General features: G+C 39.2%; 2 protein-coding genes across 6 annotated transcripts in view; one reads left to right on the forward strand and one right to left on the reverse strand.

Annotated features, from left to right (window-relative positions):
- Positions 1 to 15,119, forward strand: part of GARRE1 (granule associated Rac and RHOG effector 1) — an 84,567-nt gene that overhangs the window by 8,284 nt on the left and 61,164 nt on the right. Inside the window, exons 1-2 of one of the 5 annotated variants that reach the window (XM_079118550.1) lie at positions 3,420 to 4,163; positions 4,867 to 4,936. The exons of 3 other annotated variants lie outside the window; for them this stretch is intronic. The gene's annotated coding sequence lies outside the window, so the exon portion shown is untranslated. Of the gene's footprint in view, positions 1 to 3,419; positions 4,164 to 4,866; positions 4,937 to 15,119 lie in introns of those variants that run through there. One more of the 5 variants, XM_079118548.1, reaches the window with a different exon arrangement.
- LOC306648424 (large ribosomal subunit protein uL24-like) lies at positions 9,012 to 14,712 on the reverse strand. The gene has a single exon (XM_079118572.1). The coding sequence runs from the start codon at positions 10,940 to 10,942 to the stop codon at positions 10,547 to 10,549; it is 396 nt and encodes a 131-aa protein (XP_078974698.1). The 5' UTR covers positions 10,943 to 14,712; the 3' UTR covers positions 9,012 to 10,546.

Consider the following 15,119-nt stretch of genomic DNA (forward strand, 5'->3'; position numbering starts at 1 on the left):
TATTTGTGGAGAAGAACAGGCTCCCTAGTTGTGACTCTGGCTTGCTGGTCTTTTTGATAAATGAGAGGGTTTTCTGTATGTGCACAATTGGAGACAGTGTTCCCAGTTGGGAGAAGGAAGCCACTTTCATTCTTCATTGATAAAACTGTTCTTGACTACCTTATATTTTCAGACATGGTCTTGAATCTGGAATCTATCAAAATTTATATAATTCCTCTCCATAGTAAGAAAAATAATTTCCAACATAGTTTGATTTACCTCTCTGTATAAGTTTCTGGAGAAGTATTTGTTTTTCCTTTTTGAGCTTAATTTTGAATAGGTTATACAATGTAAAATTGTTAAGAATGAGTAGCAGTATTGAATTTTGTTTTCTTTTTCATTATTTTTGAGGGGGGTTCCAGGGATTGAGCTCAGGGGCACTCGACCATGAGCCACATCCCCAGCCCTAGTTTGTGTTTTATTTAGAGACAGGGTCTCACTGAGTTGCTTAGCACCTTGCTGTTGCTGAGGCTGACTTTGAGCTCGTGATCCTCTTGCCTCAGCCTCCTCAGCTGCTGGAATTACAAGCATGTGCCACTGTGCCCAGCTGAATTTTGTTTTAAGTAATTTTCTAATGGATACAATTAGTTTTCACTAGACCCGCTTTCTTTTTTACAAGTTTGAAAACTTCTTGTGGATGTGATATTGTGAAATTCCAAATTGTTTTTCTTCCCTTGTTGCCTGGCATGTAATTCCTAAAATCCTCGAAACCTCCAAAGTAATATCTTTTTTTGTATACTAATAAGTTAACTGTTGGTTGGCAGCCCCTCGGGGGTTTCAGGATGGAGGTTTATCACATGAAAAACCAAGGCAGCAGCACAGAGTTGGAACGTTCAGCTCACCCCACAACCTCTGGGAAGGGGAGAGGAACTGAAAGTTGAACTGATCACCAGTGGCCGGTGATTTAATCAGTCATGCCTGCATAATGAGACCTTCTTGAAAACCTGACAACAGGGTTCAGAGCTTCTGGATAGCTGAACTGATGAAGGTTTCTGGAGGATGGGTGCCCAGGAGGGTTTGGATGCTCTCACCTCTTTTCACATGCCTTGCCCTATGGATGTCTTCAAATGCATACTTTGTAATACCTTTTACAAACTGGTAAACTGTCATCCAATTGTTTCCCTGAATTCTGTGAGCCACTCTAGCAAATTCATGGAATTCAAGGAAGGAGTTGAAGGAACCTGATTTATAGTTGGTTGAGGAAAAACACAGGTAAAACTACCTGAAGTTTCAATTGACATTAGAAGCCAGGGACAGTTAAGTGACTGAGCCTTTAACCTGTGGGATCTGATGCTATCTCCAGATAGACAATGTGTTGAATTAGAGAACACCCAACTGATGTCCTCTGGAGAATTTATAGAATTGCTTGCTTAGTTGATGTGTTGTGAAAACCGTCTCCACATCTGGTGTCAGAAGCCTGTTGTGAGAGTGTGGGAATAACTGAGGTTGTTAGTCCTGTATTCTCAGATTAGGTAACTGAACTTTTTCATACGGTACCACACTATAACAAAAATAAACTACATGTTTTTAATAGATGTAGATTGTTGCATTTTTGAAAATTGGGTTTGAAGAAATTAACTTCAGTGCTTTGTAATTAAATTAACTTCAGTGCTTTGTGATCCTGATTTATACTTGATTTTCCATTAGCAGCACAATTTTTCATAGCACTTGGGTGAATTTGATATGAAAAGTGTTAATGGTTCAAGACCATTTTAAGGATAAAAACTTGATTTTACTTCAGCAAACATTTTCAGAAGTTTAAGAGCCAAATTTGTCCATCTTTTTTTTTTTTTTTATGTAATGGGGTGTGTGTGCATGTGTGTGTAGACAGAACATTTTTCTTCTCAAGGATTCACTCTTTTTTCTCCTTTTGAAGATTTTTGTTTAACAAAGATTCTTTTGGTTTACAGTGTTTCTCTAATAAAAATACTTCAAAGTTCTAATACTGCGAGTTTTTTTTTTTTAATGGAAACAGCAGGGTTTTGAAAGTTAATTTTTTTGTTGTTGTTGTTTTTTTAGTACTGGGAATTGGACTCAGGAACACTATACCACTGAGCTACATCCCCAGCCCTTTTTATTTAATTTATATATTTATTTAATTTGGTCCTGGGAATTGAATCTAAGGGTGCTTTACTCCTGAGTTATATCCCCAGCTCTTTTTAAATTTTGAAACAGGGTCTTACTAAGTTGCCCATGCTGATCTTGAACTTGTGATCTTGCCTCAGCCTCTCAAGTTGATGGGATTATAGCCAGCCATGTGCCACCACACCTTGGACTTTTTATTTTTTATTTTGAAACAGTCTTATTAAGTTGCCCCAGCTGGCCTCAAACTTGAGCTCCTCCTCTCTCAACCTCCTGAGGAGCTGGGATTGCAGTTGTGTGCTGCTGTACCCAGCTCTGAAAATTAGTGTTTAAACTTCATAAAATAAGCATCAGTCTTAGAATACAGAATGCAGTGTCATTTTGTTATCAGAAAATTAGGTAGATAGCTCTAGGTCTGTTCTCAACAGGATGAACAGGATGGAGTAATTTTGGCTTTTTTTTTTTTTTTTTTTAATTGAATGTGTGGTGATTACCACCCATTTTGTTTACTTTTCTACTACTTATGTAGTGGCCTTAAAAAATAAACTAGGCTCTGATCCCAGTCCCCACGCTTAAAAAAAAAAAAAAACTCAATTTAAACAAAATTAAATCTGTTCTTCATCTGTGTGACTGTCTAACACATTTGGCCTTTTTTTTTTTTTAAACGTGTGTTATTTTGAAAGTGAATTTCAGCTCTGTTGACTTTGTGGTTAGAAGTTTTTCTTCTGCTTAAATGAAATGATCAGTTGTTTGAAAATTACCAAATATAAAAGCTCCTTAGAACCACTAATGATAACTTGCTTTGGTTTTGTACAGGAACGCCATATTTTGTGGTAATAAATTGTTATAGAGCAAATGTCAGCACAGAGGCAGTCAGGTGTCACTGTGTGTACGCATTTTGTTTCACAGTTAGGCTGATACTTATTTGTGAGCAGGTGCTATCTGCTTGTTTATTGCTGTATCCTGGTGCCTAGAACATTTAGGCTGAACTCACTGGGCTGTCCCATGTTGGTGGGTACAGAAGCATTTTTATTTTGTGACGCTGGGGAATGAACCAGGACCTCATGTAAGCTAGGCAGGTGCTCTATCACTGTGCTACACCCCCAACCGGCATATTTATTTTAACTGTGACAGGTTATAGCCTTGATGAGAATTTTTATTTAGATTTTTTTTGTATCTACTTGAGGTTTTATAAGTTAATATAGGATACGTAGACTTCATATTTTGTCATCTAATCATTTAACAACTCTTTGTTTTGACAGTTTTAATAGCCACTTCTTGACTAGAAAAAATAGATTAATCTTGACTTTCCTAAAATGTTTTCATTTGACATTTTTTACACTGATAGGACTAATATTTTGGGAGTTTTTGCAAGATTATTAAGTATTAAAATGCTTTAGTATTAATTCCTAGGAAGCCATTTCTGTAGGATAAGTGTCCAGTTTTTCTTTTGGAGCTATCTCCCAGGCACAGAAATAGTCTGGGACTTGGTGGACCCAGAGGTGTCACTTCTTTTCTTCTGGCGTTGGCTCTCTTCATTCTTGCCTTTCCATTTTGATGTTTTAATGATACCATCCCTGCTCAGTGATTTGTGTTCAGGAAGCTAGGCGGTGATTACTTTTGTTTCTGCTTTGTGAACTTCCTCCCCCGCTTCCTATTTTTACTGTAGTTGCACAGGAAATGAGGCGGCTCCTGGCTGGCTGCTGCTAAGCACTGATTTTAGGTGGCGGAGGACCAAGGGCTTAGGGTCTGAGCCATGTACAGCATTTTCTGCCTTTATCTTTTCACTACCTTCTTCCTGTAGGAGTCATGGTAACATTTAGTGATCGGTTTGAGATGATGTTATGACCTCCTCAATCCTGGGTGGGGAGTGGTTGCTGCTTAGCTGAAGGACAGAATTTTTATGAAGTAGGTGAGGGCTTTTGTTCAATGATAATAGTATCTGTGGGATGTTGTGGCCCCTTGACCCAGTGCATCATGAATGACCAGTGAACACTTTGGCAGGAGCAAAGGGTAGGTTGAAGGGACAAGATCTGCTGCAGGTAAGACTGGGAAGGTGGATGCTGGGTACTTTTTGACTTGAAGGTGAGGAACCCCTTCTGTTCTGGGGTCTATGATAAGGGCCTCAGCCTACGACCTTCTTCCTCTGAACTCATAGCATTTGTTTTCGAAACCATTTAGTTAGCACTTACCCAGTTCTTTTCCAAAGATACCCCTTAGCTGTCTTTTGTTTTTTATTTTTTTGTTGTTGTTGGTGGACACAATATCTTTATTTTATTTATTTGTATGTGATGCCGTGGATGGAACCCAGTGTCTCATATGTGCTAGGGAGCGCTCTACCACTGAGCCACAACCCGTGCGTGTGTCAAGGTTTCTCAGTAGCAGCACTCTTGACATTTTGGTGCGGATAATTTTGTGGGGAGTGCTCATTTATGGCCTCTACTCACTAGATGCCACTAGCACCTCCCCAGTTGTTACAACTAAAATGTCTCTAGACATTGCCAAATGCTGGGGGGACAGGAAAGCAGAATTATCCTTTTCCCCACTTTTTGAGAACTGTGTTAAAGTATTTAATGCTTAATTATTAATTTTATAAAATGGAATAAAGTAGAATGTTTGGTGCCTTGAAATTGGAGCCATTTGTTAGTTTCTATTTCAGTATCTGACATTCTCATAATCTTTAGGTTGCTACTTGGATATTGCTATTCTCTTCTTTTTTAATTAAAAAAATTTTTTTGGTTATAGGTGGACATAATACCTTTATTTTATATTTATGTGGTGCTGAGGATTGAACCCGAGGCCTCACACATGCTAGGTGAGTGCTCTACCACTGAGCCACAACCCCAACCCAGATTTTGCTGTTCTCTATCAGCCAGTGTTCAGGTATACCTCCTGTTTGCTTTCATGGACAGAGCTGGAGCCTGAGTGGTTGTCGGCCTCGCTCTATAGGAGACATTTCTCTATGCTTCTGTGCCTTGGATGTGGGATGTAGCTCAATGATGGAGCATTTGGCTGACATGTCTAAAACCTGGGTTTCCTCTCTAGCACCACCACCAAGAAAAAATAAAAGTTCTCTTCAGCTTCTATATGCCTTTATATTACTTGCTCTGAAAGACTAGTTCCTTGGAAACTGAACAGTATAGATGTAAAGAGGAAATAAGAAGCATTTAGGATGGAACAGTAAGAGTAGCAAACATTTATGAAGCAGTTGCTGCCAGTGAGGCACTGGTGAGCAAGATTGGCAGAACTGAAAGTACAGGGTAGAAAGGGGAGGGAACAAGTCAGGGACCATCCAGGATAACACCTGAAGTTTAGGCTTAAACTAAACTTAAATAAGTTTAACTAAACTTAAATAAGTTTAGTTTAGGCTTATTTAACCAAATAAGGCAGTAAGTATAGCAGGAGGAGCAGTAAGTATAACAGGAGGAGTAAGTATAGAAGGGTGACAAAGCTAAAATTTAGAGGGCTGAGGTGTCTCATGGCATCTCAGGAGGGGTCCCATTGACTGGAGTGTTGAATTTGGGAACCATTAGAATGGATATAGAATATGATTTTCTAAAGAGAGATCACTTTTCATTGTTCCATGTCAACTTCCTATCAATTCGAAGAAGCCTGTAGCTTTATATCATCTTCTAATTGTAATAAACTGAGCATCATGGCCTAGATACGTGTATTTGACAGAGGTGGAATAGTGCGGCGATGGAGAACTCTGCCTCTGGTGGCAGACTATCAGGACCCAAACCCAGCTCTGTTGGTGACTGCTACTTCAGCCTGGTGGTAAGACCTTAAGGAACTCACTTAATCACTTTAGCTATTTCACCCACCTTACAAGAGTGTTGTGAGAATTAAATGAGACACACATGTAAGTGCATTGCTCAGTGCCTGGCATTTAGTATGCATGTAGTTAATGTCATCTGTTTTTATTTTAGGATTCTAGTTATCTCTAAAACTCCAAGTGTAATACTTGATGCATTGTAGACACTTCAGGAATGGTCCATTTTGTTTATTTAGGAGTACTGGAATATGGCATGATCAGTGACTTTTTTTTCTTCTTGTTCTTTTAGCAGAACTTAGTTTTTAGCACTTAACTGGTGCCTTTGTGGGTGGGAAGGCTGACTGAATGTGGTGCAGAAATAACCATTAAGTAAATACTGTGGATGAACTAATCATTCAACTAGTATTTGTTGAATATTTACACTGTGCTTAGCACTCTTGAATATCTTGAATGAGCTCAGTGATCTGGGGCTTGGAGATGGCAGGGAAACACTGAGGAAACTGTCAGTTGTGACACAGTATGTTACAGAACAGCAAAGTTAATGCCAACACAGGGCGAAAAACAGCACACAGAGTGGCTTCTGAGAGGAAGTGACATCTAAGTTAGACATCCAGGAGGCATGAGAGTAAGCCAAGAGAGCTTTCCAGCTGAAGGGAACGGACTTTGTAGACTGATGGAGAGAGGGAAGATGGTATGTGTCAGAAGCGGGTGGTATTGGGCAAAACAAGGAGGATGTGAGAAAATTGGGAAGAACAGTGGACAGCCATTACAGATTTTTTTTTTTTTTGCATTGGGAATTGAACCTGGGGATGCTTAACCACTGAGCCACAGTGAATTTTTTAGATCCAGCCCTTTTTATTTTTTATTTTGAGGTAGTTTCGAAATTGCTTAGGGCCTTGCTAAGTTGCCGGGGCTGGCCTTGAACTCACGATCCTCCTGCCTCAGCCTCTCAAGTTGCTGGAACTACAGGCATACACCACCATACCCAGTCATCATTCCAGATATTAAGTAGGAGAGTGGCATAATCAGATTTGATCTACAATAGTCACATAGCAACCAGAGGAGGCATTTGGAAGACTGCTGTGGAGTTACCTTGGTGTTCTGGAAAGAGGTGAAGACAGTCTGAGCTTTGATAATGGCAGTGATGATAGAAGGGAAAGGGCTGGAGTACTAATGAGGTAGGAAAGGAAGACTAAGTGATTAATTGGATGTGAAGGAGAGTGAGGAGTAGAGGCTTACTTCCAGGTTTTTGCCTTGTTCACGGAGGTAGATGCTGATGCCCTTCACAAAGACAAAAGGAACATTGGGTGACTTGGTTTTATACATTTTATTTGGGGACCTGTCTAATAAGTAGTTGAGAATTTGGTGTTTGGAGAATAGGGCTAGAGTTGGACTGGGGAGTCTTCCCAGGGAGAATGTTCTGATCTGAGAAACAGAGGGCACAGAACCAGGTGTGGTGGTGGTGCACGCCTGTAATCCCAGAGGCTCTGGAGGCTGAGGCAGGAGAATCAAGAGTTCAAAGCCGGCCTTAGCAAAGGTGAGGCACTAAGCAACTCAGTGAGACTCTATCTCTAATAAAATACAAAATAGTGCTGGAGATGTGGCTCAGTGGTCTAGTGCCTCTGAGTTCAATCCCGGGTTACCTCCACCCCCCGCAACCTCCCTCAAAAAAAAAAAAAAATAAATAAATAAATAAATAAATAAAATAAAACCCAGAAGGCACAGCACAGAGCTCTGAGGAACCATTGTATATAAGAAGGAATGGCTCAAAGGAGCAACTTAAGAATGGTCAGAGAGTAAAGAGGTGAGCTGACACTAGCATTTTTCATCTTTACTCGGACAGAGGTGCTTCACTTTCAAATGTGATAATGGATAAAGGAAGCCAAAAGAGTAAAGTTCTAAGGAGGGATGGAACAAAGGACTGAATCTTTCAGGCATTTTCTCTTGCCTGGATGGATATTTTAAATTCATGAATGATGAGAATAAAATTCTTCAAAGCATTTTTCTAGAGTGCATGTCTAAATATGGTTTTAGTCTCAACTAAAAACATGGAACTGGTTGGGCTTTGAACTTCATCGACAATAACTTCACTAATCTGTCTGAGGAATTTCCTGTAGTGTCTCCACATTATCAAGACTAGATATTTGGGTTTACATTATTGTGGTTTGGACAGGAGTGGAACATTTTCTATGGATTTCTTTTTCTCTGAAGAGGGAATTGCTTGTGGAGTGGTTCATCTTTATATTTTTTTTTTGCAAGTTTTATTGAAATACAATTCATGTACCATACAATTCCCTCATTTTTGGTATATAATTCAGTGGCTTTTAGTTTATTTGCAGTTATGTCACAACTAAGTGAAATTAATGTTCAAACATTTTCATCACTCCAAAAACAAATGCTCTACCCATTAGCAGTCGCTTTTTATTTCTCCTTCTCAGCCCACAGCTTTAGGCATTCATTAGTGTACTTTCTGTTTCAATGAATTTGCCTACTCTGAACATTTCATATTAATGGATGCACCAGCACTTCATTTTTCTTCAAGGATGAGTAGAATTCCACTGTATGGTTATACAACATTTTGCTTATTCGTTTGTCAGTTGATAAGACAATTGAGTTTTCATTTTTGGGGTGTTATGAACAATGCTCTGAATGTTCACATGCAGGTTTGGTGTAGACAAATGTTTTTCATTTCTCTGGATATATGTATAGATGTAGAATCTTTTGGTTGTGTGGTAATTCTGTGTTTAGCCATCAGAGGAACTGCCAGTGTGTTTTCAAAGCGTCTGCATCATTTTGCATTCCTGTGAGCAGTGCATGAGGATTCATGTTTTCTCTGCATTCTTGTCCACACTTCTTATTGTCTGCACTTGCTATTATAGCCATCCTAGTGGTTGTGAAGTGGTATCTTGTGGTTTGTTTTATTTTTGAGTACTGGGGATTTAACCTGGAGAAGCTTTACCCCTGAGCTACATTCCCCAGTCCTTTTTAAATTTTTTTATTTTGAGACAGGGTCTTGCTAAGTTGCTGAGGTCGGCGTTGGACTTGAGATCCTTCTGCTTCAGCCTTCTGAGTTGCTGGGATTACAGGAATGCACCACCATGCCTGGTGTATCTTGTGGTTTTGATTTGCATAATAGTGTGCTTTCATGTGCTTTTTGGCACATCTTTGGAGGGTTATCTATATTTGATAATTGGCTTTGGCAGGTAAATTGTGTTGCAAATTCTGGAACTGCAAAGGAACAGAAGTATATTTTTTGACTACAGAAATGAAGGGGAAAGTGTGTGTGTGTGTGCGTGCATGTGTATATGTATAGTGAAAGATTCCATAAACAGATTTGTAAATAATAAAGGAGAGGCAGAGAAATAGCCAACATTCTCCATTTATATCCAGCCCCAGCTTGAGAGGTGGGTGTTTTATGATACTTGTGATCTTGGAAGTGACTGTTTTCCTCATGTTACCGTTTTCATTTTTCTTTTTTTCTTGTGTATATGTGGTCCTGGGATAGAACCCAGGACCTCACACGTGCTCTACCATTGCCCCCCATCGCCTATCTTAAGGCCACAGATAATTGCAACCGCTGTCAGGTTTTTGCAGACCCATTACCTTCTAGGTGGAGAGGTGACTTTCACAGGAGCCATTTTCTTGAATTTGCAGGACAGTGCCACTAGAAAAAAATGACTCACTGGTGTCAGATTGCCAAAGAACAAGCATACTTGTTGACTCTGGGGACCTAGGAGTCAGCAGGGCATTGCTGTCCTTAGGAGCTTATATGCCAGCAAGTAAGTTTACACAAGCAAATGAAGTGGTAAGATGATCGCATTGTAGACATGGGGTAACCCTGGTTTAGACAGGTTGGCTAGGAATGGCTTCCCTGATCCAGCACAGTGGTGCATGCCTAAATTCCAGTGAATCAGGAGGCTGATGCAGGAGGATTGGACATTTGAGACCAGCCTCAGCAATTTAATGAAACCCTGTCTTATAATAAAAATTATAAAAGGCTGGTGTTGTGGCTCCGTGATTCAGTGCTCCTGGATTCAATCCCTAGTACCAAAGGGGGGGGGGGGCTTCTCTGAGGAGTGATACTTTTTCAAGAACTAAAAGACAATAGGAGAGTAAGAGGGAGGCAAGAGCTTCCCAGATAGGGGCACCAACATGTGGAAGAGCATGGTTTGCTAGAAGATAGCAGTGTAGCTGGACAGTTAGAAGCCAAGGGGTCAGAAGGCATGAAATGAAACTGGAGAGTGAGGCAGGGCTGTGCTGGTCATGATGAGGGGTTTGATTTAATTATTAAGTGCCAGGGAACCCCACTGAGTGTAAATTACATGTAAAGAGATTAAAAGAGCTGGGGAGGTACCTTAGGAGTGGAACACTTGCCTCGCACGCCCAAGGCCCTGGGTTCAGTCCACATCAACGAACACAGAGAGAGAGAGAGAGAGAGACAGAGACATTGAAAGGTTAGGAAAAAGGAATAAAAATGAAACTGGAGGACAAAAGCTGATAAAATTGCCCTGAAAAGCCTATTAAAAACATAACTCACCTAAGCTATAAGATCCTTGTTTTTTTTTTTTTTTCTTTCCCCATTTTAGCAGTTTTTAATGCAAGTTGTAAATATGGTTACTTTATTCCTGCATCTTCTCAATTGTTTCTTCTTTATATTTGCCCTTTTCTTTTCTTACTTGGCGAGATTTGGCCTTCCGTTACAGGGTCTTTGTCCAGTTTTAGTCTGGTGATAACCACCTTGCTGGGGTGAATGCCCACATGAACAGTTGTGCCATTAGCCTTTTCCCGCTGCACCTGTTCAATATAGATGACATATTTCTTCCTGTAAACCTGGACCACTTTGCCAATCTGCTGACCTTTATAGTGTCCTTGCACAACCTGAACTTTGTCATCCTTTCGGATGGGCATAGATCGAACGTTGTACTTCTGTCTCGGCTCTTTGGAAAGAGGGGAGGACATAATCTTCCTACGAATGTGTGAAGGTACATTGAAATACCTTTTGCAGTTCTTGCTTCGGTCAGAAGTCACAAAAAGATTGAACTTCATTTTAGCTGATGCTGCTTCAATGATGACCACAAAAGGTGATCCTTGGTTTTTAAAACTTTTTTTCTGAAAAAGGTTAAAAAGGCCTACAGAAAATACTTAAATTTTGTAGTTTATCTTTCATATTTCCTAAAAATTGCTGGCTAGAGAGGGAGACTTGATGAGATTTTACTTAAGTATTTTAGTGCTTCATGGATGGTACCATGTACTTTGTATTTCATCACAATAATAATATGATATAACAGCATTATATAATATAAATGTAATTATATGTCTAGTTCTCCACTTTTAATAATACTGGAATTAATCAGTGGGTTCAAGTATTATCAAGCCTGATTCCTTCATCATAAACTTCCTCATGAAATTTTCACCTAATTATTTTAACCATGATTGATAATCATTAACTAGATCCACTGTTTCATTAGGCCTGCAATACAGCGGTTTTATTAGCATTTCATCTGTATTTAAGAACTACTTTCTTTCTTTCTTTCTTTCTCTTTTTAAAGAACTTTCCCAAGTGGAATATTTTACAAAACAGTATAAGCAGGAAAGGGAGGATAAATGCTTGATATTTCCCCCAGTAAAATTTCAGAATAATAGCTTAGTGCCTTAACCCTACAAAAAGGAATTTTTCTTATGATCTCATAATTTTTTTATTGTGGAGAAGTATACGTAACATAAAAATTTATGATTCATCTATTTTTAGGTATACTGTTGTGTCATTAAGTACATTCATAGTGTTGTTAAAACCCTCACTACCACCTAACTCCAAAACTTCTTCAAGCACCCCAAACTGAAGTTCCTTACCACATCAGACAATAACTCCTTTATCTCTTCTTTCCCCAGCCTCTGGCAATCTCTATTCTACTTTTTGCATCTATGAATTTGGCTATTTTAAGTATCTCATATGTTGGAATCATACACATTTGTCCTTATGTGTCTGGCTTATTTCACTTAGTATAATATCTCCAAGGTTCATGCATGTTGGAGCGTGGGTCAGAATTCCCTTCCAATCTTTATGAGGTACTGGGGGTTAAATCCAGGACCTAGTACACGTTAGACTAGTGCCCTACCACTAAGCTACATCCCCAGTCCTTTTTTTATTTTTTGCTTGGGAGGGTCTCTCTAAATTGTTGAGGCTGACCTTGAACTTTCAATCCTGCTGCCTCAGCCTCCCAAGTCACTGGGATTATAGGTATGCACCACCTCACCTGACTTCCCCTTACTTTTATATATATATTTTAGATGTTGATAGACTTTCATTTTATTCATTTGTTTCTATGTGGTGCTAAGAATCAAACCCAGTGCCTCACACATGCTAGGCAAGTGCTCTATCACTGAGCTACAACCCCAACCCCTTCCCCTTACTTTTTAATGCTGAATAATATTCCATTGTATGGATATACCACATTTCTTTGTCTGTTCATCTGTTGATGGATTTTGAGTTTTGTTTCTACCTTTTAGCTATTATGAATAAGCTGCTGTGAACATGGCTATACAAATATCTGTTCAAGTCCTGCTTTCAGTTCTTTTGTGTACATACTCAGAAGTGTAATTGCTGAATCTTACAATAATTGTCTACTTTTTTTTATATTAATGAATACTTGTTTTTTATTGTTTGAAGTGGAAGTTGCTGCTGACTGCAAAATTATTGTCGATGTTTAAAAGATGTGACTTAACTTACTAAAATGTAGTTTTCTGCTGTTTTTGAGAATTTTAGGTAGGATTAAAATTTATGAATACATTACTTAAATCATAACAAGTCTTGGCTACACTGACTTCTGCGGTCTTTCACAATGTGTACTTATTTCCATGCAGCATGAATAGTGGATTCATAAATCGTGAATGTTTTTCCAGTGAAAATTCCTTTAAGAAAATATGGAAAAGAAATGTCCTTAAATGGATGGAACATATTTTAGCCCTTCAGGCAGATAAATAAGGGGAAAAACTTTTGAAAAACATCAGACAACATTGGGATGAATTTTATTTAAAAAAAAACAGCTGCTTGTGTATACTTTTTAAACATTTTATTTAAGAAATGTTTAATCATATACATTAGAGCAAATGATATGAGGAACCTCAAATACCTATCACACAACTTCCGACAGTGTTTTGTGAAGGGATGTTATGTTCACTGTCATGACAGTTACTCTGTAGATAGGTATAACCACTTTCTCTGCTCATTGTTTCTTTGCAAGATCCCATTTGAGGATGATGGAACTTGAATAGCATTCCAGTATTATGATATTTCCTTGAATTCAGCCTTATCTAAAGGATTAACTCAGGAATACCAGATCCATTAAGAACAAGGAAAAACCAAGCTGAGCTTGGTGGCACCCACACAGACTCGGGAGTCTGAGGCAGGATGATCGCAGGTTTGAGTCCAGCCTGCATATTTGGCAAGAGCCTGTCTCAAAATAAAAAAGAAAAAGGGCTGCAGGTACAGCTCAGTAGTAAAGCATTCTTGGGTTCAATACCCAGTACTTTAAAAAAAAAAAAAAAAAGAAAGAAAGGTAAAAAGCAGCTTTCAAACTAGTTGTAGTGGCATTTACCTGTCATTCCAGCTACTTGGAAGGCTGAAGCAGGAAGGATCAATTACAAGTACAAGTTCATAGCCAGCTTCTGCAATTTAGTGAGACCCTGTCTCAAAATTTTAAAAATAGAAATAAAAAGTGCTGGGGAAGTGGTTGAGTAGTAGAGAGCTCCTGGGTTTAGTCCCCAGTATCAAAACAACAACAAAAGCCCCAAATGAACCGATTTTCATCTTTTTAAGGAGCTTGTTTTTTCTTCTCCCTGGAGAAGAACTCTAGGCTTGACTGTGGCGCTTAAGGGATCTTGCTAGAAATGATTACGATACACGCAGAACTTCTCATTGAATTGTCTAACCAGCTTCTTGGTTCTCAGAAGTAGTAATTTATTTTGGTGTGGGGGGGTGCCTTTCTGGTTTTTTTGTTTGTCTGTTTTCATTTTTGGCGAGCTGGGGATGGAACTCGGGGCTTTGCACTGCTAGGCAAGCCCTCTGCCACTGAGCTATACCCACTAGCTGTGGAAATGCTTTTCTGATTTTTTTTTTTTTTTTGGTACTGGGTACTGAACTCAGGGGTGCCTAAGTACTGAGCCACAACCCCAGGATTTTTTATTTTTATTTTGAGACAGGGTCTAAATTAGTTGCTTAGGGCCTCACTAAGTTGCCGAGGCTGACTTCGAACTTGCTATCCTACTGACTCAGCCTCCTGAGTCACTGGGATTACAGATGTGCACCAGCATGCCCAGCTGCTTTTCTGAATTCTCAAAGTGAACAGAAATATTGTTGAGAATACTTGAGTTTCACTGAGTGTTGTTTAGACAGGTGTCTTCTAGTGTGCTCATCCTTGTGACTTTCAGCACATTTTCAGCTGGCCACTTTGGTTCTCAAATTATTGTGTGCATCATACTCACTTGAGGAACTTGTTAAAAATACACATTCTCTGCTCCACTACAAAGATTGATTGATTACATCTTGGTTGTGCCCTAGGAATCAACGTTTTAATTGTCATTCTAGTAAGAGTGGTATCCTGATTCTAATACCAGGGAAAGAAGTCCTTAAGCCCTTGTTGTTTTTCACTGGTGCCTTCTTTCTTTTCATCCTACTTTCAGTAAGTTTAATGTTAGTATTGTCTTGTGAAAAATATTGCTGTTTCTGTTCGGTGTGTGTGTTTGTTGTAGTGCTAGAAACTGAACCCAGGACCTCTTGCATTCGAGGTAAGTGCTCTACCACTGAACTACACTCAGCTTCTGGCTTCCATTCTTTTTTTTTTTTTTTTAATTTGGTGGTACTAGGGATCGAACTCAGGGCCTTGTGTGTGAGGCAAGCACTCTACCAGCTGAGCTATCTCCCCAGCCCCTGGCTTCCATTCTTAGCAACATACTTGGTGGTGGTTATGACCACCTCTTGCATACTATTATATAAGACCTACCATCATATAGGTCATCTTAGTTCCTGCTTGCTTTAACAAAGTACTGTAGACTGGGTGACATAAACAGCAGAACTTTGTTTCTCAGTTCTGAAGTCTAAAAGTCCAAGATCAGGTACCATCATTGTGGGGTTTCAGCTTTTTCTATCCTCTCATGATAGGAAGAGAGAGACCTGGTTTTTTGGCTTTTTTTTTTTTTTTTTTTTAAATAAGAGGACTAATTCTGG

Source organism: Sciurus vulgaris (assembly GCF_902686455.1).
Source record: "Sciurus vulgaris genome assembly, chromosome: 17".
Taxonomy (NCBI): domain Eukaryota; kingdom Metazoa; phylum Chordata; class Mammalia; order Rodentia; family Sciuridae; genus Sciurus; species Sciurus vulgaris.

Coding starts and splice junctions, on each gene's coding strand:
- LOC306648424 (XM_079118572.1), bottom strand. CDS start 10,942: ATGAAGTTCAATCTTTTTGTGACTTCTGACCGAAGCAAGAACTGCAAA.